Source organism: Notolepis coatsorum (assembly GCF_963971535.1).
Source record: "Notolepis coatsorum genome assembly, chromosome: 10".
Taxonomy (NCBI): Eukaryota; Metazoa; Chordata; class Actinopteri; order Aulopiformes; family Paralepididae; genus Notolepis; species Notolepis coatsorum.
The window spans coordinates 120,501,815-120,529,489 of NC_140174.1; the positions used below are offsets into that span (position 1 = coordinate 120,501,815).

The 27,675-nt window shown below is 44.4% G+C and overlaps 1 protein-coding gene across 1 annotated transcript in view; it reads left to right on the top strand.

The window, feature by feature from the left end:
* Positions 1 to 27,675, top strand: part of dock8 (dedicator of cytokinesis 8) — a 334,288-nt gene that overhangs the window by 173,006 nt on the left and 133,607 nt on the right. Inside the window, 7 exon segments of the mRNA XM_084323164.1 lie at positions 7,969 to 8,064; positions 10,386 to 10,535; positions 19,115 to 19,228; positions 19,324 to 19,479; positions 21,130 to 21,269; positions 22,259 to 22,371; positions 22,374 to 22,421. Of these exon segments, the coding sequence (XP_084179290.1) occupies positions 7,969 to 8,064; positions 10,386 to 10,535; positions 19,115 to 19,228; positions 19,324 to 19,479; positions 21,130 to 21,269; positions 22,259 to 22,371; positions 22,374 to 22,421 (817 nt within the window).

The window sequence follows — 27,675 nt, forward strand, 5'->3', positions numbered from 1 at the left end:
TCAACCAAGTCACTAACGTAACGTTGCTGTCATGAGCCTGCGCTATGGTAGCTTACAAGTGATAAAATAAATAAAACTTCCAACTCTCGCGCAACGACTTGGCAAACAGTTGCGCGCGGGCCGCATTAACAATAAACTTTGATGTCAAGTAGGGGGCCGCAAAATATCATCCAGCGGGCCGCAATTGGCCCGCGGGCCGCGAGTTTGAGACCCCTGATCTACAGGTATGTAAATAGGATTATACGCAGGTATGTACAGACAGATATATATACGGTCTGTATAAATATATATATATATATATATATATATATATATATATATATATGGTATATACTGCATCATTGCACATGCTATCACACAGAGTTATATGGGTTATATGCAGGTGTACAGTATAAGTAGGTATGTAGAAGGATTCTATGCAGGTATATTCAGACAGATATTGCACTGATAGTGTCAAGAGGCCACCCGGCCGACCCCTACTGACCCCTGCCGACCCCTGCTGACCCCTGCTGAATTGATTGATTGAATTGATTGATTGAATTTATTGGACAATCTAAAATCACATACAATACTGATACACAACATGTACAGCCATCACATTATAATTTAAAACCGTCGAGGATTAAAACAATAAAACCGTGCGGTTTATTTCCATTGTGGTCCTCAAAAGGGGGGGGGGGGGGGGGGGGTGACGACAAGATGACGAGTATGCACAAATAAGACATATAAATAAAATGTCCAAGCATTATGAATATGTAAATATGGACTCACTGTTCATCGTGAGGCTTACAAAGACCATGTGGGACGGTATAAGGATACCTTGGCCAAGGCCAAGTCTTTCTACTACTCCACCCTCATCACCAACCAGCAAAACCACCCAGACGACTTTTTACGACCATCAACCGCCTGCTCTCCCCCATTGTCACCCCTCACCCTTCAGATGCCACCGACCTCCCCTCAAAATTCCAGGACTTCTTTCAGGGAAAAGTGGATTCCATCTACCACCATCTCTCAATCCCTGCCCCCCCCCATTCCACTCACAATCCAATGTGTGATGCGGTGGGGGTGCTGGGCACTTCACCCCCCCCCCCTGTTCTTAATCCGCCTCAGTGCTCCCTCTCCTCCTTTGCACCTGTCGACGCTCTCCAGGTGGCTAAGCTAGTCACCAAGGCTAAGGCCTCCACCTGCTCCCTTGACCCCTTACCCACAGTCCTGGTCAAAACTGGCCTACCGGCCGTGTGCCCTACCATAGTGGGAATAATTAATTCAGGGTACCCCCCAGCTTCAAGACAGCATCAGTCACGCCCATCCTGAAGAAGCCTGGTCTGGACCCAGATGACCTTGGGAATTACCGGCCGATCTCCACCCTTCCTTTCCTGAGCAAGATCCTGGAAAGAGCAGTGGCCGCCCAACTGCACCAACACCTGTCCAACCATGAGCTCTATGAACCCTTTCAATCTGGCTTCAGGAAACCCCACAGCACCGAGACTGCCCTCACCAAGGTCACCAACGACCTCCTCATTGCCTCCGACTCCGGTCACATCAGCCTCCTCATCCTCCTGGATCTATCTGCGGCCTTTGACACGGTCTCCCCTTCCATTCTCTTCAACCGCCTCTCTGACCACCTGGGTGTTACTGGGACCGCTCTCACCTGGTTCGAGTCCTACCTCACTGACCGAAAACAGTTCATCTGCAACTCCACCTCCACCCCTGCCCCAGTCAACCAAGGTGTGCCGCAGGGCTCCGTTCTTGGACCACTCCTCTTCACAATCTACATGCTCCCCCTTGGTCACATCAACCGGAAACATGGTCTCAATTTCCACTCCTACGCTGATGACACTCATCTCTACATCAGCACCTCACCCTCCACTCCTCTCCCCCCACAGCACCTCGTCAACTGTCTCCTTGAAAGGCCTGGATGTCATCCAATTTCCTGAAGCGAAATAGCAAGAAAACTGAGCTCATGGTTGTGGCCAAGCAGTCACTGCTCCGGAAGGTTGGAGACCTCCTCCTTGAAGTGGACGGCTGCCTAATCCACCCTTCCCCAGAAGTTCGCAACCGGGGCGTCATACTGGACTCCACCCTCGTCTTTCATTCCCACATCAAAACAATAACCAAATCAGCCTTTTTCCATCTCAGGAACATTTCCCGACTCCGGCCATCTCTCCCCGACTCCGTAGCAGAGACTCTCATCCACGCTTTCGTCACCTCCCGTCTGGACTATGCAAACTCTGTCCTCATAGGGCTACCCAGTAATGCCCTGAACAGGCTACAATATGTCCAAAATTCTGCTGCCAGGGTTCTCACTCGCACCAAGTCCTGGCACCACATCACCCCCACCCTCATCCACCTCCACTGGCTTCCAGTCAAGTCCTGCATCAATTTCAAGATCCTCCTCATCACCTACAAAGCCCTTCACTCCCTTGCCCCCCGGTACCTAGCTGACCTCCTCCATCCCTACATTCCGCCCCCGGAGGCTGCGGTCCTCTGACTCCGGTCTCCTCTCCATCCCCACCACCAACATGCGGACTGTTGGTCCCAGAGCCTTCTCTGTGGCCGCACCCACCCTCTGGAACTCACTCCCTCCAAACATCCGTAGTGCTACATCCCTGCACTCTTTCAAATCCCAACTCAAAACCCACCTTTTCACCAAATTTGTAAATGACTCTGCCTGATTTCCCTTTTTCTTTCGTTTTCTTTCTTTTCTTTCCTTTTGATTAATATTTTGTTGTTACGTTGTTCCCTGTCCCCCTCCCTTAGCTGTTAAGCGCCTTGGGTCTCCTGAAAGGCGCTATATAAATTTAAGATATTATTATTATTAATAAAAAAAATGGCAATAACACAAACAAACACAGTCTACACAGCACACCTGCATATATCATTATCCTGCGTGACTAAGCCATTTCTTCATAGCTTGTTTAAAATGTCTTTCTAAGTCAATACTTTTTATAGACACTGGCAGTTTATTCCACTCACAGGCTGCCGAGTACCGAAAGGTATTTCCCCCCATTGAGCTCTTGAATTTGCACAGTTTAATGTCAGTTAAACTGCCCCTGGCTGCATATGTGTGGGTGTCCCTAAAGCACATACAATAATTTGACAAATATTGAACATTATTTTATGGATAAGGCCCAACTCAATTTGAATCACCCGTTTTTCCACTGGGAGCCAGTTGAGTTGATTAAATATAGCTACATCCAGGTGAGTGCGGGTAGGAAGCTTCATCACTACTCTAATCATTTTATTTTGGGCAGTCTGAAATACATTTTTCATTCTCTGGGGTGCTGCACTACTGTACCAGAAGGGGGCAGCGTAGTCAAAATTACTCTGGATCAGGGCACCTGATAACATCCTTAGTGTTTTTCTATCCAACATCTCAGACTTACGTGTCAGGAATTTGGTTTCTGTACGACGCCTCGGGGTGGAAGCGACCACCAGGTTGCATAATACATAAACAGCTGTTCTCCAACGGCAATCCATTCACTCAGTCTTTTGTTACCAGTGTGTGCCACCGGGGGGCAGTGCAGCATCGGACACATGTTTCAAAGCCTCCTCTAGGCCTGCCTTGTCGGTCTGAAGGGTCACGGGGGACTGGGTGCCTGGATTTGAGTGTGAATCACCCATTAGAAACACTAGGTGTATGTTAGAACTTTGTAAAGAAACTCAAAGTGTTAAGAGCGACGCACTGCTCTGTTGTATGTTAGAACTTTGTAAAGAAACTCAAAGTGTTAAGAGCGACGCACTGCTCTGTTGTATGTTAGAACTTTGTAAAGAAACTCAAGTGTTAAGAGTGATGCACTGCTCTGTTGTATGTTAGAACTTTGTAAAGAAACTCAAGTGTTAAGAGCGATGCACTGCTCTGTTGTATGTTAGAACTTTGTAAAGAAACTCGAAGTGTTAAGAGCGATGCACTGCTCTGTTGTATGTTAGAACTTTGTAAAGAAACTCGAAGTGTTAAGAGCGATGCACTGCTCTGTTGTATGTTAGATCTTTGTAAAGAAACTCAAAGTGTTAAGAGCGATGCTCTGTTGTATGTTAGAACTTTGTAAAGAAACTCAAAGTGTTAAAGCGATGCACTGCTCTGTTGTTCTATTTTTATAATTTTTTGCCTATTTTTAAACTGAATCAAACCGTACTTTTTTACTCTGTCTATTCTATTTTATAATTTGTATTACTGAATGAAATCATAAACAGAGAGGCCTAGTGGGATGCTAGATCCTAATGTGAAACACTGTGATTTACCTTACCTTGCTACCTCTCTATTTTTTTTATGCTTGCTTATGTCTGTATTTTGTACTGCTGTGAAGCACTCTGAACTGCAATTTCTGTATGAAAAGTACTACTATACAAATAAAGTTATTATTATTATTATTATTATTATGGCCACCAGGGGGCAGTCTGGCACAGAGCAGAGTACCACAGGAGCTCAGTGGGCCTCATTCAACAATACTCTCTTGGGGCGGCTAGGTGGTGTAGTGGGCAAGGCACTCACCACCAACGCAGGAGACGCTGGGTTCGAGCCCAGCTCTCGGCGTTGCTACCAGCTTGGCTGGTTGCTCATACTAACACAATTGGCAGTGTTAGGGGTGGGAAAGCTGGTGGGTGGGTCCTGGTCGTTGTAAACAGCGACTCCTACAGTTCGGTCGGGGCGCCTGCACAGCGAGGGAAGGATCTGGAGGGAGGTAGTGTGACCTTCCACACGTTACACTCTCCCAGTGAGAGTCTGCGCTGCCAGGCTGGCTGCCGGCTGGCTGCACATGTGTCAGAGGAAAGCATGTGACAGTCTCCGGCCTCCTGGACCAACAGTAGGGGGGGGGGGGTGCGCAACAACCAGGAAGGGGGTTGGGAATTGGTATAACGACTAACAGTGGGATGGGAGAAAAATCGGAAAAAGGAGGGGGGAAAAAGATAATAATAAAAAATACTCTCTTATTATTTTTCTTATATTCTTGCTTACCTGTCTGTTAAGAGAACAATAAGAAAAGCCACCGCCACATTCATCAAGCCGTTCTTAACCTCGAAATCTGTGCGTACCCAGGAGATTTGAATGGTGAATCCCACTCATTCTAAACTGGATGCACGTTCTCGCGCAAGTCATTTGCATATCAGTATGTTGTGTATGTCATAAATGTCATTATGAATTGAAAATGGGGGACCCTGATGTAAACAAGACGAAAGTCTTTCTCTGGTCTGCAGCCCCTTAACAATTGTGTGTATTGAGCTGTACTGTATTGTACCCATTCTGCAATCTGTTAATAAAATCTTCAATCAATCAATGGCCTGGGCGGCCAGAGCATAACTGTTCTAACAGTAATATATAATCCATTTCAGACAGAACAGAAATAAGTTATAATAATAATTATTATTATTATTATTGAAAAGTTCTGTATTTTTTAAGTCGTATTTGGGAGCAATTAACCAATGGTATGCTTTTTTTATTTTATTTTTATTTTGGGTAAGAGTTTCTTATTTCGGTAAGAGTGCTCTCGACCACTCTTATAATTAGTTCTTGCCTGAGAAAAAAGCAACAATAAGAAAACTTTGCTGAATCCCAGGTAAGAACAAAGTAAGAGGAAATGCTAGTTAAGAACGAAATCTGTTCTTATTATCGCTTCATGCATGAGGCCCAGTGTGTATTGTACCCGACCTGCACAGCTGTACAGCCCTGTCCTATATGCTATTCTATTGTCTTTTTTATTCTAATTTAGTTCATAAATATATTCCATTTGATTGTATTCTACTTTAGTTGTCTGTTAATGTTGATGCACCAAAAGACCAAGACAAATTCCTCGTATGTGCAAAGCTCACTTGGCAATAGGGGGGACTCTGCCCTCTGGGCTAGTCAGTAACAATGCCCCTGTTACGGTGATGATAGGGACACCGTACGAGTGCCGTCCTTCGGACGAGACGCTAAACCGAGGTCCTGGCTGAATCTCGGTCGTTCAAGAACCCAGGACGCCTATCGTAAAGAGTAGATCCGTCATCAGCTCTATTTTCAATCTTTCAAAATGTTCTCATGTACCCCGGTTGCTATTGCATGTACTTATTTGTGTTTCATTACACGTATATGTACATGCTTATCAACTGTTTCGCCTGTTTTATAGCAACACTACTATCATACTATCACCGACATCTAAGAAGGGAGATCCCCCCTTGAATGGCCCTTCTAAGGTTTCTCCCCTCCACCATTGCCTATGGTGCTTTTTTCCTATTGCTAGGTTTTTAGTGAGTTTTTCCTTACCTTCACGTGGGGTATGTCTGGGAGTGTTGCATTCATTTAATTTATTGGTATATATATATATATATATATATATATATGGTGTTTTTGTCTTTGTTCTTGATTTATTGTGATGTTTCTTCTTGTTTAAAGAAGACGTGTCCGGCCCATGGGGACATTAACGTGTGTTGTCGGGCCTTACAAATACATTTAATTTGATTTGGGGGATTTCCCCGACATTCCTGGCCAAATTCCCAATCAGGTCTCTTACATCAAGGCCACCTAATCATCCCTCCCCCCTTAATTGACTGATATCAATCCCTGTCTCCTGAGCCGTTCAGCCATTGTGTGTTGTGTGATGTGTGCCTGGTGCCAGTGTATGGTAGTCATTGTGTAGTGTGATGTGTGTCTGGTGCCAGTGTATGGTAGTCATTGTGTAGTGTGATGTGTGTCTGGTGCCAGTGTATGGTAGTCATTGTGTAGTGTGATGTGTGCCTGGTGCCAGTGTATGGTAGTCAGTGTGTAGTGTGATGTGTCTGGTGCCAGTGTATGGTAGTCATTGTGTCATGTGCCTTGTGCCAGTGTATGGTAGTCATTGTGTAGTGTGATGTGTGCCTGGTGCCAGTCTATGGTAGTCATTGTGTAGTGTGATGTGTGCCTGGTGCCAGTGTATGGTAGTCATTGTGTGTAGTGTGATGTGTGTCTGGTGCCAGTGTATGGTAGTCACTGTGTAGTGTGATGTGTGTCTGGTGCCAGTGTATGGTAGTCAATGTGTAGTGTGATGTGTGTCTGGTGCCAGTGTATGGTAGTCATTGTGTAGTGTGATGTGTGCCTGGTGCCAGTCTATGGTAGTCATTGTGTAGTGTGATGTGTGCCTGGTGCCAGTGTATGGTAGTCATTGTGTAGTGTGATGTGTGTGTGTGATGTGTGTCTGGTGCCAGTGTATGGTAGTCAGTGTGTAGTGTGATGTGTGCCTGGTGCCAGTGTATGGTAGTCATTGTGTGTAGTATGATGTGTGTCTGGTGCCAGTGTATGGTAGTCACTGTGTAGTGTGATGTGTGTCTGGTGCCAGTGTATGGTAGTCACTGTGTAGTGTGATGTGTGCCTGGTGCCAGTGTATGGTAGTCATTGTGTGTAGTGTGATGTGTGTCTGGTGCCAGTGTATGGTAGTCAGTGTGTAGTGTGATGTGTGTCTGGTGCCAGTGTATGGTAGTCATTGTGTAGTGTGATGTGTGTCTGGTGCCAGTGTATGGTAGTCACTGTGTAGTGTGATGTGTGCCTGGTGCCAGTGTATGGTAGTCACTGTGTAGTGTGATGTGTGTCTGGTGCCAGTGTATGGTAGTCAGTGTGTAGTGTGATGTGTGTCTGGTGCCAGTGTATGGTAGTCATTGTGTAGTGTGATGTGTGTCTGGTGCCAGTGTATGGTAGTCACTGTGTAGTGTGATGTGTGTCTGGTGCCAGTGTATGGTAGTCAGTGTGTAGTGTGATGTGTGTCTGGTGCCAGTGTATGGTAGTCAGTGTGTAGTGTGATGTGTGTCTGGTGCCAGTGTATGGTAGTCATTGTGTAGTGTGATGTGTGCCTGGTGCCAGTGTATGGTAGTCATTGAGCCTGCATAGCCCAAGGTTGGTGCTACACAGTGGTGGTGAAGGAGGCAATTTCCCTAACCTTACATTTGAGTGTCTAGAAACGCTCTATATAAATGTAATGTATTATTATTATTAATTAATAATGTGTTTCCTGTCTCCGACAGCAGTTCCACGAGGAGCTGGCGCTGCAGATGGTGGTCAGCACCGGAGTCTGCAGAGAGTACGCCTACAAGTACGCCTGGTTCTTCTTCGAGCTGCTGGTCAGTGAGCTCACAGCGTCACGTTTCTACTGTTGTTTTATTTGTCACATATATAAGGTACATGTACATTACAGTGACATGCTTGGTTCTGTATGAGCCTCCTGAGAGTGTGCTTCATATGGTAAAATAGTAAAAAGAATAAAGACCAAACACTATACAAGATATACAATATACAAAACTAAAGATGCAAAGATGTACACCAAAAACTGGGATATGAGGACTGTGTGTAACTAGGAGGGATATGAGGACTGTGTATGTGTAACTAGGAGGGATATGAGGACTGTGTGTAACTAGGAGGGAAATGTGAAAAGACAAACTTTAGTTGCCTTGTGTACAATAAAACAATCCTCCTCTTTCCTTTTAACACTTTCACTGCCCAAGTTTAATTTCTTATTAGTCCCTTGAATGCCCAGGGCCACTTCAATGTTAGCATTAATATCGCCTAATCTATGTTTTAAATTATGGCTATGTGTCTAATCTGCCCGTCGCTTATCAAAGACTCATTTTCCAGTCAACATTGTCATAGCAGATTGTTTTTTTATCGGTTAATTTCCGTTTTCTACCATTCTGAAAAGCACTCGGTTTCACGGAAAAAAGAAGAGATTCCCTGATAATCGCCTTTTCCTGGAATATTCTAGAACGTTGTCATTTTTCGGCCTATTTATGAATCGTTTTCAAATAAACGCTAGATTATCGATAGTATATGTGTACGCATGCACGCTCTTGTGGCGAGCCGAAAATCGAGTCTCCTATTTCCTGACAGCGCGCACAGTCAAACGGTGATATCACATAATCACATAAAAGCTTATATATCCATGAAAACGGGTCTGATTATCCTTAGACTGGTAACATAGATTCCTTACCTGAGATCGGATGGTATCCACATGGATTATTCCAATTCCTGATCGCCATTTGAAAAAATTGCTGCTTTTAGTGATACACCGTGTATACTGTAAAACACATATTCCCTGCTGCTCCGAGAGTCCAGCATGAAGCTGGTAGACGCCGGTTGCATGAGTGAGAAGTAAAATGTGGAGTGCGGGTTTTTTTTTCTCATTCATTTTCATTGAGTTCAATCCAAAAGGGTGAATTACCATCTGGGAGACGATAGGGGGCGCTTTTTCACATTTGAGCGCCTGAGGTAGCTGAATTTCCAACGGTAGACACGGTTGATGAAATATGATTTCAGATCGCTAAAAAAATAAATAAAAGAGAACAAACGAATATTCTCGTGATTGGGCATTCAACCCGGGGGGTAATAACCTGAATAATCTCGGGAGTGGCATGCAAAGTGTTAATGACGCCCTCACAGGGAATGAGCTGTTGATTGCATTGTGCCATTTTGGTCTTGGTCTTAAGAATTCATGAGTATACTATGAATTTTTTTTTCTGGGTGAAATGCTATAGTGTTGAGGTAACGTCTGTGTGTGTGTCTGTGTGTGTGTGCGTGTATGTGTCTCTGAGTGTGTGTGTGTGTGTGCGTGTCTCTCTGTGTGTGTGCATGTGTGTGTCTCTCTGTGTGTCTCTGTGTGTGTGTCTCTCTCTGTGTGTGTGCATGTCTCTCTGTGTGTGTGTGTGCATATCTCTCTGTGTGTGTGCATGTTTCTCTGTGTGTGTGCATGTCTCTGTGTGTGTGTCTCTCTCTGTGTGTGTGTGTGTGCATGTTTCTCTGTGTGTGTGCATGTCTCTCTGTGTGTGCATGTCTCTGTGTGTGTGTCTCTCTCTGTGTGTGTGCATGTTTCTCTGTGTGTGTGCATGTCTCTCTGTGTGTGCATGTCTCTGTGTGTGTGTGTGCATGTCTCTCTGTGCGTGTGCATCTCTCTGTGCGTGTGCATGTCTCTGTGTGTGTGTGTGTCTCTCTCTCTGTGTGTGTGTGCATGTCTCTGTGTGTGTGTGCATGTCTCTCTCTGTGTGTGTGTGTCTCTCTCTGTGTGTGTCTCTCTCTCTCTGTGTGTGTGTGCGTGTGCATGTCTCTGTGTGTGTCTCTCTCTGTGTGTGTCTTTCTCTCTCTGTGTGTGTGTGCGTGTGCATGTCTCTGTGTGTGTGTCTCTCTCTGTGTGTGTCTCTCTCTCTCTGTGTGTGTGTGCGTGTGCATGTCTCTGTGTGTGTGTGTGCATGTCTCTCTGTGTGTGTGTGTGCATGTCTCTGTGTGTGTGTGTCTCTCTCTGTGTGTGTGTGTGCATGTCTCTCTCTGTGTGTGTGCATGTCTCTCTGTGTGTGTGTGTGCATGTCTCTGTGTGTGTGTCTCTCTCTGTGTGTGTCTCTCTCTCTCTCTCTCTCTGTGTGTGTGCGTGTGCATGTCTCTGTGTGTGTGTGTGCAGGTAAAGAGCATGGCGCAGCACGTCGCCCAGCTGGAGAAACAGGACGTCCCACGACGCAGCCGCTTCTCTGACCGCTTCAAGGATGACATCACCACCATCGTCTCTGTGGTTACCGCTGAGATCGCCACCATCCTGGTGAAACAGCAGAAGGTATCCATGATGATGATGACGACGATGATGATGATGATGATGTGGTCGCTGACCCAATTAGATGGGAACATTTGATTTTAAGGACGCACGTTTATTACAGTCCGCCTGACTTTAGAATAGAATAGAATAGAAAAGAAGTACTTTATTGATCCCGAGGGAAATTCAGCACCACAGATCGCTTTCTTAAAACATTTAAAGGGGACATGCATTGCTATTTCTTTCACTATTTGGGCAACTTTACACAATTCCTGCGAGTCTATGGAACACATCTGTAAAGTTTTTTCTTCCAAAAAATTCATTGTTTTATATTTTTAATCAAGTACTCAAAAGCAAAGTTTTTCGACTTCAAGATTTCAGGCTGTTTGGGCTGGGCTCCGCCCATAAGCGCTTTGAGTGACAGTCGCCCACAGTCTGCGACTGGCAGACAGAGAGATAGAGAGATTGAGGGGGATACTAATTAATTTTGCCGTCAGGTTGTGTGTGTGTAAATGCGTGTGTGCTTAGTGCTTCCCCGCGCGCCGGTCCAGGTTGTGTGTGTGTAAATGCGTGTGTGCTTAGTGCTTCCCCGCGCGCCGGTCCAGGTTGTCTGTGTGTAAATGCGTGTGTGCTTAGTGCTTCCCCGCGCGCCGGTCCAGGTTGTCTGTGTGTAAATGCGTGTGTGCTTAGTGCTTCCCCGCGCGCCGGTCCAGGTTGTCTGTGTGTAAATGCGTGTGTGCTTAGCACCGGTCCAGGTTGTGTGTGTGTAAATGCGTGTGTGCTTAGCACCGGTCCAGGTTGTGTGTGTGTAAATGCGTGTGTGTTTGTTTCCCCGACAGAAGCTCCTGTCCCTCTCTATCTCTCTCTCTCTCTCTCTCTCTCTCTCTCTCTCTCCCTCCCTCCCTCCCTCCCTCCCTCCCTCCCTCCCTCCCTCCCTCTCTATCTCTCTATCTCTCTCTCTCTCTCTCTCTGTCGGCACCCACTTGAGGAAGTGAAGGTATTTCCACTCGCTCTGCCATTGAGCGAATGGTTGCGCTACAACCATAGAGGGGGCCTTAGTTATGCAGATCAGTGCCTTATTCACGTCAGCAAAACAGTCAAATCAGAATGACCTAATTCATTGGGGGAGGAGATTGTCTCAACTGAATTAGAGCAATCCGCCAAAATGGTAATTAGAGACACAGACCCATTGATACTAACCCCCCATTGCTATAAAACAATGCTAAACACTGGAAAAGGCCATTTATAAGACACAGGACCTTTAAATACATTCTAAAATATGTGTATACATTCTAAAATATACAGTCCGGAAATATACAGTAATATACAGTCAAATGTAACTTTTACGTCAAAATGTGTTATTTTTTCATAGTTGCACTTACTTCCCAAACAGAGAATGGATAATATAATAATAATAATTATTATAATAATACATTTAATTTATATAACGCTTTTCAAGAACCCAAAGACGCGGACAATGAGCAAAACAAATGAACAGAGAAACAAAGAACCTCAGGGAATAAGCAACAGGATGAATACGCAGGACATACAACCACGGGTAACAAGTACAACGTCCAGTAAGGGAACAATCAAGGAAGTAAGGAAACCGAAAAGAAAATCTATCTATAGGCAGCTATAGGGCTGTCTTAAATACTTTGAAGCTTCGAAGCTTCGTTCGATGGGCATGGGATTCGAATATGAAAAATAAAATTCGATTATGTTTAAAAAAATATATAAAAAAATATGATTTATTTTTTTTGTGCAAAATCAATTCTGCCTCTCTTTGTTAACTACAACAAGCAATGCTGTTTGTTATTTAAGATGAGGTCGGACTCGGCACTGACAGATTTGTGTTCATTGTGCTGCTTTTATAAAGCCTCAAATGACGGCTTACAATATTTCATGGAAGCAAAGTGTTTAGTTTGTCTAAGATTTAAAAAGGTTTAAACTTTACAGCACTGACAAAGTTGAACAAAGTGCTGTACAAGTCCCACAACATAAAAAAATATATATATTTTATTTTTTTATTTTTTATTTTATTTCGAAGCTTCGAATTAAAATCGAATCTCGGCCCCGAAGCTTCGAATTCCAAAAAAAATATCGAAGGTCAGCCCTAGGCAGCTACAAGCCCTACTATTATTATATCTAGAGGCAACTACAAGCCCTACTATTATTATATCTATAGGCAGCAACTACAAGCTCTACTAATATTATATCTAGAGCCAACTACAAGCTCTACTATTATTATATCTAGAGCCAACTACAAGCCCTACTATTATTATATCTACAGGCAACTACAAGCCCTACTATTATTATATCTACAGGCAACTACAAGCCCTACTATTATTATATCTATAGGCAGCAACTACAAGCTCTACTAATATTATATCTAGAGCCAACTACAAGCTCTACTATTATTATATCTAGAGCCAACTACAAGCCCTACTATTATTATATCTACAGGCAACTACAAGCCCTACTATTATTATATCTACAGGCAACTACAAGCCCTACTATTATTATATCTATAGGCAGCAACTACAAGCCCTACTATTATTATATATATAGGCAACTACAAGCCCTACTATTATTATATATATAGGCAACTACAAGCCCTACTATTATTATATATATAGGCAACTACAAGCCCTACAATTATTATATCTATAGGCAACTACAAGCCCTACTATTATTATATCTATAGGCAACTACAAGCCCTACTATTATTATATCTATAGGCAACTACAAGCCCTACTATTATTATATCTATAGGCAGCAACTACAAGCTCTACTAATATTATATCTAGAGCCAACTACAAGCTCTACTATTATTATATCTAGAGCCAACTACAAGCCCTACTATTATTATATCTACAGGCAACTACAAGCCCTACTATTATTATATCTACAGGCAACTACAAGCCCTACTATTATTATATCTATAGGCAGCAACTACAAGCTCTACTAATATTATATCTAGAGCCAACTACAAGCTCTACTATTATTATATCTAGAGCCAACTACAAGCCCTACTATTATTATATCTACAGGCAACTACAAGCCCTACTATTATTATATCTACAGGCAACTACAAGCCCTACTATTATTATATCTATAGGCAGCAACTACAAGCCCTACTATTATTATATATATAGGCAACTACAAGCCCTACTATTATTATATATATAGGCAACTACAAGCCCTACTATTATTATATCTACAGGCAACTACAAGCCCTACTATTATTATATCTACAGGCAACTACAAGCCCTACTATTATTATATCTATAGGCAGCAACTACAAGCCCTACTATTATTATATCTATAGGCAACTACAAGCCCTACTATTATTATATCTATAGGCAACTACAAGCCCTACTATTATTATATCTATAGGCAACTACAAGCCCTACTATTATTATATCTAGAGGCAACTACAAGCCCTACTATTATTATATCTACAGGCAACTACAAGCCCTACTATTATTATATCTAGAGGCAACTACAAGCCCTACTATTATTATATCTATAGCCAACTACAAGCCCTACTATTATTATATCTATAGGCAACTACAAGCCCTACTATTATTATATCTATAGGCAACTACAAGCCCTACTATTATTATATCTACAGGCAACTACAAGCCCTACTATTATTATATCTATAGGCAACTACAAGCCCTACTATTATTATATCTAGAGGCAACTACAAGCCCTACTATTATTATATCTACAGGCAACTACAAGCCCTACTATTATTATATCTATAGGCAACTACAAGCCCTACTATTATTATATCTACAGGCAACTACAAGCCCTACTATTATTATATCTATAGGCAGCAACTACAAGCCCTACTATTATTATATATATAGGCAACTACAAGCCCTACTATTATTATATCTATAGGCAACTACAAGCCCTACTATTATTATATCTAGAGGCAACTACAAGCCCTACTATTATTATATCTATAGGCAACTACAAGCCCTACTATTATTATATCTAGAGGCAACTACAAGCCCTACTATTATTATATCTATAGGCAACTACAAGCCCTACTATTATTATATCTATAGGCAACTACAAGCCCTACTATTATTATATCTATAGGCAACTACAAGCCCTACTATTATTATATCTATAGGCAACTACAAGCCCTACTATTATTATATCTAGAGGCAGCAACTACAAGCCCTACAATTATTATATCTATAGGCAACTACAAGCCCTACTATTATTATATCTATAGGCAACTACAAGCCCTACTATTATTATATCTAGAGGCAGCAACTACAAGCCCTACCATTATTATATCTATAGGCAACTACAAGCCCTACTATTATTATATCTATAGGCAACTACAAGCCCTACAATTATTATATCTATAGGCAACTACAAGCCCTACTATTATTATATCTATAGGCAACTACAAGCCCTACTATTATTATATCTATAGGCAACTACAAGCCCTACTATTATTATATCTATAGGCAACTACAAGCCCTACTATTATTATATCTATAGGCAACTACAAGCCCTACTATTATTATATCTATAGGCAACTACAAGCCCTACTATTATTATATCTATAGGCAACTACAAGCTCTACTAATATTATATCTATAGGCAACTACAAGCCCTACTATTATTATATCTAGAGGCAACTACAAGCCCTTGTATTGTTCTGTCCACAGGGAATTACAAGTCCTATAACCGATGTAGCTGGTTACTGGCCAGAGGTAATTTTATTTATTTATTTATTTAATTCGTTTATTTGGACGGGACAATGCAAAATTAATGAACACTGTGGAGTGTAAAAATTGCCGGATTTAGCACGAGGCTAATTTCCATCCGTTGTCCCCAAACATAAAAACAGGACTCATAGAAACAGTAAGAAATGTACAAATACATAAAAACAGGACACATAAAAACAGTAAAAAAAAATTACAAATACATAACAGCATGTCACATGTGTTCACATGACTGGTTGGACTTCAGCAATTTTTTTAGTTGCCCTCTAAAAGAAGCAAGGGTGGGGCTTTCCCTTATGGAAATGAGCGACTGTTCCATGTTTGACTGCCTTTTATGGACAGGACGTTTTGGCCAAACGTGGTCAGTCTACGTTGGACCATGCAGTCACCTCTGGTGTCTGACCTGGTGCAGAGTCCAGTGTTTCTTTTTTTGTAGATGAATTCCTGTACAGGAGGGGGAGCTAGTCCATGTAGGCATTTGTAGATGAAACAAGAGCTTTTTAAGACTTTGAAATTTTCAAAGCTCAAAAAGCTATATTGTTTCAAAATATTGCAATGGTGGTATGCCAATGGTTTCCTTGCAAATACCTTGATGGCTCTATGATAAAGCTGTTCAATGTGTTTCATGACAGTGACACCAGCAAATGACCAGTTTGTGAAGCAGTATTCAATATGTGAGAATATCATGCAATGAAGATACGTTTTTGCAGCATCAACTGTTAACACTATAAAGGCAATCATACGAACCACAGTTGCCTTGAGGCTCCAGGTAATGCGCTGTTAGTCCGACACGCTCCGAATTGCAATCCAAAAAGAAAAGATGACGCTGGTCCAATGTACTTTCAAAACAAACGGGATTTATTGGGAGGCGAGTCACAACAGCCCCAATAGCTGCCTACCACTATAAAACAAACAAAAATGGTTATGCAAATGAACTTAAACTGTCAATCAAATGCGAATTGAGTGCGAATTGAGTGCGGTCAAAAACTATATGGTACCGCTCCATCTGGGCCTGCATGAACTCTAAATTACCTGCCATGTTATAGGAGTGGTTAGGGGGAACGTGGGAAAAAAGGGGAGTTGACCAGGTAAGTCTCCATCTTGGAATTCATTGACAAATATTAATAAACACAAAGCACGAATACCATAGTAAACTATATTTATTTTTTTTGTTTTTTTGATCCACTTTTTCTCCCATTTTCTATATTTTCTCCCATCCCAATTTCGTATCATCCAATTCAACCCTCCCCTGTCACGAACGCTGTTTCTTGCCTCCCACAAGCCGGCTGCAATGTGGACTAAGTCATACATAGCACAAGTCCCCTCCGGTACTTGAGGTAACAGCAGTCGCATCTTTTCACCTGCGCAGCTCGATCTCTCAGTGGCGAGGAGTAACGCGTGGGAGGCTCACGCTGCCCCGACACTTCCTGATTCTACTGCGCAGGCGCACCAACCGACCTGTAGGAGTCGCTGTCCACAACGCCCGATCCCCACCCATCAGTTTCCCACTCCCTAATACGGCCAATGTGTATTAGTACGGACGACCAGCTAAACTGAAAGCAAATGTGGAGCGCTGGGCTCGAACAGGCGAACCCAGCGTCTCCAGATTTCGTGGCGAGCGCCTTGCCCACTACGTCACGTTGCCGCCCGTAGTAAACTATATTTCTAAGGGGGCTATAAAGATACAATTTATCATCATAGGATTTGGCTCCTACAAACACTTTCTTCGCCAGGCTTATGTACATCATTATACCCCTCTCTGCCAGCTCTATTTGTCTATGGAGAAGTTCCCCTTCTTTGCAGGGCTATAACTTTTTAAATTGTATTGCTAAATTGACATTACTATGGCCCATTCAACGTCAATTATCTATCGTTCAGTTATCTAAACGTTATACTTTTTCATTCACATATTCATACTAAAATACGGTCTAAAGTATAAGTATGTTTTTATCGTTTTCTGCAGCTTTCTCCAGAACGTGATTTATAGCCCTAAATGCATTATATTGATGATCAAATACAGTTTGATAGCGATCTGCGCGAGATAAAAAATGTCAAATGGACGTGCTTCTAGAAGTTACTACTTATCATCTGATGTTGACCGGATGGGGGGGGGGTCGTTTATAATTCCGTGGCCAACGTTAGATGATTCATCTAGTGTGGGTGATATGATCATTAGAGCAGTTAGTATCGAACACGTTAAAAAAAAACGCTAAAACTCACCGTAGCTTCCTCGTAACGTTGGGCGATGAGCGTGGAGCAGAAATATTCCTATTATGGGATGTTGAAATATGCGATCCATCTCCAGGTTGTATAATAGTATATACGTCCAAATCATGTTGTTTATCGAGTTATTGGTAACGGATTGCTATCCATTGTGTCTAGCTCGAGTCCCGGGACTATTAGCGAGTGATCGGACCGAATTGGAATGAGCACCAGCTTCCGTTTCCGGTTTCCGGTTTGGGCGATCCGCCGATCGGCCACCAGATGGCGCTCTTGAACCGTTGGAGAGTTGAGAGGGGATCAACAGTAGATCTCAAGTCTCCGGGGGAGAAATATGATTGCGATCACAGATTTTTGAAATATTGATCTCAATGACGTGTTACGGCGTCATTGGCAGAATGAGCATGGCGGGGAATGGCGAGTTTAGGCGTCCTTGGCAGAGAAAGTGTTAAAAAAGGCCGGATTTGTCTAAAATTAACTAAATTAAAATGAATTGTGCGTTTAACTTTTTTGACATGTTTCGTAACACTTTGGCTGCCGGAATACGTTTTTAGGCGTCCTTCCCCGCCATGCTCAAGTTGCCGAAGACGCCGTAACTCGTCTTTGATATCAATATTTCAAAAATCTGTGATCGAAATCATATTTTCTTTCCGGAGCCCTGAGATGTACTGGTGAGCTCCCATCAACTGTTTAACGGTTCGAGAGCGCCATCTGGTGGCTGATCGGCAGATCGGCCAAGAGGGAGGGGCTCGCCAAACAGTAAGTGCTCATCCTATGTGCTCCGGGCACTCGCGATCGGTAGCCGGACTCCATCTCAACACACTGGATGATCAATCGCTCGCCCTAACTCAATAAACAACGTTATTTGGACGTATATAGTATTATACAACCTGAAAATGGTTCATCTAGATCAACATCCCATAATCGAAAACGGTCTACACCACGCTGATCGTCCAACGGCGCGAGGAAGATACGGTAAGATTCAGCGTTATTCTTGAACGTGTTCCATATAAACTGTTATGATGAACATATGACCCACACTAGATGAATGATATAACGCTGCCCACGGAATTATAAACGATCCCCCGCCCATCCGGTCATCATCAGATCATACGTAGATCATTCTAGAAGTACGTCCAATTGAAATTTTTTATATCGCGCCGATTGCCATCAAACTGTATTTCATCATCAATATAATGCATTTGGGGCTATAGATCACGTTCTGGAGAAAGCTGCAGAAAGAGATGAAAACATACTTATACATTAGACCATACTTTACTATGAATATGTGAATGAAAAAGTTTAACGTTGCTACACAATGAACAATACATATAGGACTTTGAATGGGCCCTAATAATGGCAATGTAGCAATAGAATTTAAAAAGTTATAGCCATGCAAAGAAGGGGTACTTCTCCATAGACAAATAGAGCTGGCAATCTATGGTATATCATGAATTTAGCCTTAGGCAATCAAAGTGTTAAAGGATAGGTTCGAGTCCAAGATGATGCCGAGGTACTTGAAATGGGAAACCAATTCCAATTCCTCCCCCCCCCCCAGAAACACATTAGATCTAGTGATTCTGACTGGTGATTGCTGTGCATTGTTGTTGTTGTTGTTGTTGTTTGTAGGAGCTGGACCAAGCAGAGAAGGTCAACATCAGCCTGGCGTTCTTCCTCTACGACCTCCTCTCCCTCATGGACCGGGGCTTTGTCTTTCAGCTGGTGAAGAACTACTGTAACCAGGTAACTAACCACACAACTAACTCGCTTAACTCAACCATGATTCGCTGTGAAGGCGGTGAGATGTTAATTCGTGACCAATCCGCTCTCCCTCCCAGATGTCGGCTAAGGGCGTTGCCATGCCGACGTTGATCAGCATGCGCCTGGAGTTCCTGCGTATCCTGTGCAGCCACGAGCACTACCTCAACCTCAGCCTGTTCTTCAGCAGCCCTGCCTCCGCGCCCGCCTCCCCCTGCCCGTCCGTCTCCTCACAGGTCGGTCCCCCTGTCACTCAACACAGCTCAGCCATTCTCAGTCTTCTCCTTCGATCTTAAACGATGCCCAGAGCTATAGATGAAATTAGATTAGATTAAATTAGATTAAAGAGAGAAAAACGCTTCCCCGTCCCTTCAGTAACATTAGCAGTATGATTTCTGCATTTTTGGATCAAATGTTACTCATTTTACTCTGTGTTGTATATTGTATATTATGTATATTGAATTTACTTACTTTTACTTACTTCTTAATTACTTTTTTTACTTACTTTCCTTTTTACTGTATGTAGCACACTCTCAGGGGCTCTTTCAGAAATAAGCATTTCATATAACTCAGTTACCTTTCTACTCTGCATTGTATATTGTATATATGTATATTGGACACTTTTGTCTACGTACTTGACTTCTATTTTATACTTATTTTATACTTAGCTATTTTTATCTAGCACAATCTCTGGAGCAAAACAGCATTTTATATAAAAGTATTCTGTACTTCTGTATGACAACTAATAAAGAAACTTGAAACTAAAGTATTCTGTATTTTGTTGTGACATAATAAACAAACTTGAAACTTAATAATAAATAATATAATAGCACCTTTCATACAAGAATTGCAGCTCAAAGTGCTTCACAGTAAAAAAGACAGGTATAAAACGAGCATCAAAATAGACAAAGTCAAGGTAAGATGGAACATTAAATCACAGTCTTTCACATTAGGATCTAACATCCCAATAATAATCCTTGTTTACGGTATGATCATCACACATAATACAGAAAATATATCTGCATTTAAACATTTCTGTAGTGTTACTTGTTTTTTTGTATATCACTGTTGCACTTTACTGTTACATTTGCACTCTGGTTGGATGCCAAACTTCTTTTGGTTATACACTATACAGTACCTGTGCTGTATGATGACAATACATTTTAATCTAATCTAATCAAATTTGATCTAATCTAATATAATCTCTCTCTCTTTCTCTCTTTTTCTTTCTCTCTCTCATACTCATGTCATCTTCTATCCCTCTCTCTCTCCTTGTGTCATCTGCCTTCCCTCTTCCTCTCCCTCCTTCCCTCTCTCCCTTCCTCCCTCTCTCCCCTCCCTCCCTCCCCCCTTTCCCTCTCTCCCCTCCCTCCCCCCCTCTCTCCCCCCCTCCCTCTCTCTCTCCCTCCCTCCCCTCCCTCTCCCTCCCTCCCTCTCTCCCCCCCTCCCTCTCCCTCCATCCCTCCTTCCCTCCCTCCCTCCCTCCCTCTCTCCCCCCCTCCCTCCCTCTCTCTCTCCCCTCCCTCCCCTCCCTCTCCCTCTCTCCCTCTCTCCCCCCCTCCCTCCCTCTCTCTCTCCCCTCCCTCCCCTCCCTCTCCCTCCCTCCCTCTCTCCCCCCCTCCCTCCCTCTCTCTCTCCCCTCCCTCCCCTCCCTCCTCCCTCTCTCCCCCCTCCCTCCCTCCCTCCCCCCTCCCTCCCTCCCTCCCTCCCTCCCTCTCCCTCCCTCTCTCCCCCCCCTCCCTCTCTCTCCCCTCCCTCCCCTCCCTCCCTCCCTCCCTCCCTCCCTCCCTCCCCCCTCCCTCCCTCCCTCCCTCTCTCCCTCTCTCCCTCCCTCTCTCCCTCCCTCCCCCCCCCCCCCCCCCCACCCCCCCCCTGGCTGTGTACAGAGCTCCAGCTCGTACAGCTTCCAGGAGCAGCAGAGGATTCTGGGATTGTTTGAGTTGTCCCAGGAGTTCAAGCAGCAGCACTACCTCACTGGCCTCCTGCTGACGGAGCTCAGCGCTGCGCTGGACATGGAGTCAGAGGGGTGAGACACACACAGAGAGACACACACAGAGAGACACACACAGAGAGACACACACAGAGAGACACAGAGAGACACACACAGAGAGACACACACAGAGAGACACACACAGAGAGACACACAGAGAGACACAGACAGAGAGACACACACAGAGAGACACACACAGAGAGACACACAGAGAGACACAGAGAGAGACACAGACAGAGAGACACACACAGAGAGACACACACAGAGAGACACACACAGAGAGACACAGAGAGACACACACAGAGAGACACACAGAGAGACACAGAGAGACACACACAGAGAGACACACACAGAGAGACACACACAGAGAGACACACACAGAGAGACACACACAGAGAGACACACACAGAGAGACACAGAGAGACACACACAGAGAGACACAGAGAGACACACACAGAGAGACACACAACACACACACAGACACACACAGAGAGACACAGAGAGACACACACAGAGAGACACAGAGAGACACACACAGAGAGACACAGAGAGACACAGAGAGACACACACAGAGAGACACAGAGAGACACACACAGAGAGACACACAACACACACACATAGACACACACACACGCGCACACACACACTCACTCACTCACTCACTCACTCACTCACTCACTCACTCACTCACTCACTCACTCACTCACTCACTCACTCACTCACCCACCCACTCACCCACCCACCCACCCACCCACCCACCCACTCTCTCTCTCTCTCTCTCTCTCTCTCTCTCTCTCTCACTCACTCACTCACTCACTCACTCACTCACTCACTCACTCACTCACTCACTCACTCACTCACTCACTCACTCACTCACTCACTCACTCACTCACTCACTCACTCACTCACTCACTCACTCACTATATTGTATATTGTATATTGTATATTATATATTATATATTGTATATTGTATATTGTATATTATATTATAATATATGTCATGACCTCTTCCTGTGTGTGTCCAGAGGGAAGGTCCAGAGGAAGGCCATCAGCGCCACCTACAGTCTGCTCTGCGCTCACGACCTGGACATCCGCTGCATCAAGCCAGAGGTCAGGGCCAAGGTCGCTGCTCTCTACCTCCCCTGGTGGGCATCATCATCGACTCCATCAACTACCTGGACTTTACAGGTACACACAGGACACACACAGGACACGCACACAGGACACACACACATGCACACACATCTATATGCACACACATGTATGTTATTTATGGTTAGTCTTTGTATGGAGTTGTCTGTCTGACGTGTTATTTAGCAAGCGGGCAGAAAAGTGGCCATTTTAGTTTTAGTTTTTGAGGACTGCATACTTTTTTTGCAAACCTAAATACTATACTTTATACTTATAGCACATGCATGAGTGTGGTCTCTTTTGAATGAAAAAATTGGTATGGCTGAAAAAGAAGTCTTGTGTAGTACATGTCCAAATTTCATAAAAATCCGTTCAGAAATGAGTGATTAGAAGCGGTTTTGGTAAAAAGTGAGAGAGCTCAGAAAACAATTTTCTCATAGACTTCAATGCATTCGACGTAGAATTCTCTTCGCCTGAAATGGCTATCGACAGGCAATAAATAGGGCTTTAATTCTATATATATGTAAGGGATAATGTATAGCTACGAGGTCATTGTCGCAAAATAATTGACCGACACAGAGTTTAAAATACCGAGCCGCCTCGGCGAGGTGTTTTAAACGTCAGTGAAGGTCAATTATTTTGCGACAATGATCGAGTATAGCTATACATTATCCCGCTTATTACATGGCTAACTTACTAACAATATACCTAATTCATTTTACATCGAATCGCAAGTCGCAACAGTAACACTGGTTCTGGCTCCGCTGAGTGCTCGTCGCTCCGCCCCCCAGCAGCTTCCCCGGCAGCCGGCAGTTTGCACTGATGTCAGTGGGCTTGATTGCGCACAGCTGCGCACAGCGGTCATTATTGTGGGCTTGATTGCGCACAGCTGCGCACAGCGGTCATTATTGTCCCACAGCGGTCATTATTGTCTGATAACTGACCTCTGACGCGCGCTATTGACCAATCACAAGCAAGCATTTCGGCGAATGTGAAAACGCCATGTAATAAATTGTATTAAAGAATATGCACACCCGCTAGAGGTCGCCAAAGTGCCGGTGGGCAAATCGTCCTCAAGAGTTAAGGAGGGAGGGAGGGAGTTGTCAGTCTGACATGTTATTTAGGGTTAGTCTTTGTATGGAGTTATCTGTCTGAAGTGGGGGGTGGGGGGAGAGGGAGGGAAGGAGGGAGGGAGTTGTCAGTCTGACATGTTATTTAGGGTTAGTCTTTGTATGGAGTTATCTGTCTGAAGTGGGGGGTGGGGGGAGAGGGAGGGAAGGAGGGAGGGAGTTGTCAGTCTGACATGTTATTTAGGGTTAGTCTTTGTATGGAGTTTTTTTTTTTTTTTTTTATTATTTTGTTTCGTACATGGGGGTACAGTTAATCTTTGCACAATGTCACCAACATCTTCTTTTTACATGATACACCCGCTGGCCGAAAAGGAGCAGGATGAAGAAAACATATGTTTCCTGCCTCCTTCCAAACTTCGTATTCATTTTAACATAATGGTCAGCTCAAGTGCACCTTACAGCGTCATACCATATAATAATAATACCATTACCATAATAACTATGATAACAATAGTAATAATAATGATAATATGACCATGAATAATAATAACAATAATAACGGTAATAATAATAACAATAATAATAATAATAATGCTATAGCTACCAATAAATAAAATAAAATAAAAAAAAATAAAAAAAAAACCTGTGTCATGAACCTCAGATGCATGGAAAAGAGAAAAAAACTAAAAATAAATAAAATCAGATACAGAGACATTTATACCTGCTGTTCATATGTTCTCATCGTTCTAGTTGTATGTCTGATGTGTTATTTCGGCATCGGGGGGGAAATGACATTGCTACTCCTTGCCGTTTGCCAGGCTTTGAAGAGTAAAGAGCGTAAACAAGCTGTTTGGAATGATTGCCCAACAAGGGGGGGGGGGGGGGGGGGGGACACACACACACAAGCAATAAATTATCTTTTGATTAGCATTGATTAATCAGTTAGCTGTGTGCCGTTTTGGAGCCAGGAACACTGCCTGCCGGCTGCACCGCTCGGTCTGTAGACGCTCTTTACTCTGGGTGTGGCGCTGCCAGGCGGGGAGGCAGGGTGGCGCTGCCAGGCGGGGAGGCAGGGTGTGGCGCTGCCAGGCGGGGAGGCAGGGTGGCGCTGCCAGGCGGGGAGGCAGGGTGGCGCTGCCAGGCGGGGAGGCAGGGTGTGGCGCTGCCAGGCGGGGAGGCAGGGTGGCGCTGCCAGGCGGGGAGGCAGGGTGTGGCGCTGCCAGGCGGGGAGGCAGGGTGTGGCGCTGCCAGGCAGGGAGGCAGGGTGGCGCTGCCAGGCGGGGAGGCAGGGTGGCGCTGCCAGGCGGGGAGGCAGGGTGGCGCTGCCAGGCGGGGAGGCAGGGTGTGGCGCTGCCAGGCGGGGAGGCAGGGTGTGGCGCTGCCAGGCGGGGAGGCAGGGTTCGCACACGGTCCTTGAAGTGCTTAACTCTTTCTCTGCCACACTGGGAACGGGATATGACTATGTGCTGCCACGCATTAAACCAATGGGGTCGCTCACCTTGTTTGATATGACTATGTGCTGCCACGCATTAAACCAATGGGGTCGCTCACCTTGTTTGATATGACTATGTGCTGCCACGCATTAAACCAATGGGGTCGCTCACCTTGTTTGATATGACTATGTGCTGCCACGCATTAAACCAATGGGGTCGCTCACCTTGTTTGATATGACTATGCGCTGCCACGCATTAAACCAATGGGGTCGCTCACCTTGTTTGATATGACTATGTGCTGCCACGCATTAAACCAATGGGGTCGCTCACCTTGTTTGATATGACTATGTGCTGCCACGCATTAAACCAATGGGGTCGCTCACCTTGTTTGATATGACTATGCGCTGCCACGCATTAAACCAATGGGGTCGCTCACCTTGTTTGATATGACTATGTGCTGCCACGCATTAAACCAATGGGGTCGCTCACCTTGTTTGATATGACTATGTGCTGCCACGCATTAAACCAATGGGGTCGCTCACCTTGTTTGATATGACTATGTGCTGCCACGCATTAAACCAATGGGGTCGCTCACCTTGTTTGATATGACTATGTGCTGCCACGCATTAAACCAATGGGGTCGCTCACCTTGTTTGATATGACTATGTGCTGCCACGCATTAAACCAATGGGGTCGCTCACCTTGTTTGATATGACTATGTGCTGCCACGCATTAAACCAATGGGGTCGCTCACCTTGTTTGATATGACTATGTGCTGCCACGCATTAAACCAATGGGGTCGCTCACCTTGTTTGATATGACTATGTGCTGCCACGCATTAAACCAATGGGGTCGCTCACCTTGTTTGATATGACTATGTGCTGCCACGCATTAAACCAATGGGGTCGCTCACCTTGTTTGATATGACTATGTGCTGCCACGCATTAAACCAATGGAGTCGGTCACCTTGTTTGATATGACTATGTGCTGCCACGCATTAAACCAATGGGGTCGCTCACCTTGTTTGATATGACTATGTGCTGCCACGCATTAAACCAATGGGGTCGCTCACCTTGTTTGATATGACTATGTGCTGCCACGCATTAAACCAATGGGGTCGCTCACCTTGTTTGATATGACTATGTGCTGCCACGCATTAAACCAATGGGGTCGCTCACCTTGTTTGATATGACTATGTGCTGCCACGCATTAAACCAATGGGGTCGCTCACCTTGTTTGATATGACTATGTGCTGCCACGCATTAAACCAATGGGGTCGCTCACCTTGTTTGATATGACTATGTGCTGCCACGCATTAAACCAATGGGGTCGGTCACCTTGTTTGATATGACTATGTGCTGCCACGCATTAAACCAATGGAGTCGGTCACCTTGTTTGATATGACTATGTGCTGCCACGCATTAAACCAATGGGGTCGCTCACCTTGTTTGATATGACTATGTGCTGCCACGCATTAAACCAATGGGGTCGCTCACCTTGTTTGATATGACTATGTGCTGCCACGCATTAAACCAATGGGGTCGGTCACCTTGTTTGATATGACTATGTGCTGCCACGCATTAAACCAATGGAGTCGGTCACCTTGTTTGATATGACTATGTGCTGCCACACATTAAACCAATGGGGTCGGTCACCTTGTTTGATATGACTATGTGCTGCCACGCATTAAACCAATGGGGTCGCTCACCTTGTTTGATATGACTATGTGCTGCCACGCATTAAACCAATGGGGTCGGTCACCTTGTTTGATATGACTATGTGCTGCCACGCATTAAACCAATGGAGTCGGTCACCTTGTTTGATATGACTATGTGCTGCCACGCATTAAACCAATGGGGTCGCTCACCTTGTTTGATATGACTATGTGCTGCCACGCATTAAACCAATGGAGTCGGTCACCTTGTTTGATATGACTATGTGCTGCCACGCATTAAACCAATGGGGTCGGTCACCTTGTTTGATATGACTATGTGCTGCCACGCATTAAACCAATGGAGTCGGTCACCTTGTTTGCAGGACTATAACTATATTCTATATTATAGCTATGGATGCAGCACTATGGCCCATTTGGCATCGAGTATCTATCGTTCAAGATGTGAACTAGAGGGGCGGTCAGGTGGCGTAGCGGAGATTGCGTTCGTCACCAACGCTGGAGATGCTGGGTTTGCGTGTTCGAATCCAGCTCCCGGCGTTGTCACCAGCTTGGCTAGCCGTTCACACTAATACAATTGGCAGTATTAGGGGGTGGGGAAAGCTGAAGGGTGGGTCCTGGGCGTTGTGGCCAGCGACCCCTACAGTTCGGTCGGGGCGCCTGCTCAGCAAGGGTAGGATCTGGAGAGAGGTAGTGCGGCCTCCCACACGTTACACTCTCCCAGTGAGAGTCTGCCAGGCTGGCTGCCGGCTGGCTGCACATGCGTCGGAGGAAAGCATGTGACAGTCTCCGGCCTCTCGGACCAACAGTAGGGGGGAGTGCGCAACAACCAGGAAGGGGGTTGGGAATTGGCATAACGACTAACAGTGGGATGGGAGAAAAATCGGAAAAAGGAGGGGGGGAAAAGATATAAAAAAAAATAAAAAAAATATGTGAAATAGAAATAATTTTTCCATCCATACATTCCCGTTTTATACCGTGGTGAATATAAGTATGGTTTTAGAGCGGTTTAGGGTCATTCCTGCAGGGGCTAGTAATAGCCTGATACGTGTATTATATTAAATCCATTGGCATTTCGTCCCTACACACGCTACACTTAAAAATTCAAATGCATATGATCGGTATTATGTTCCATC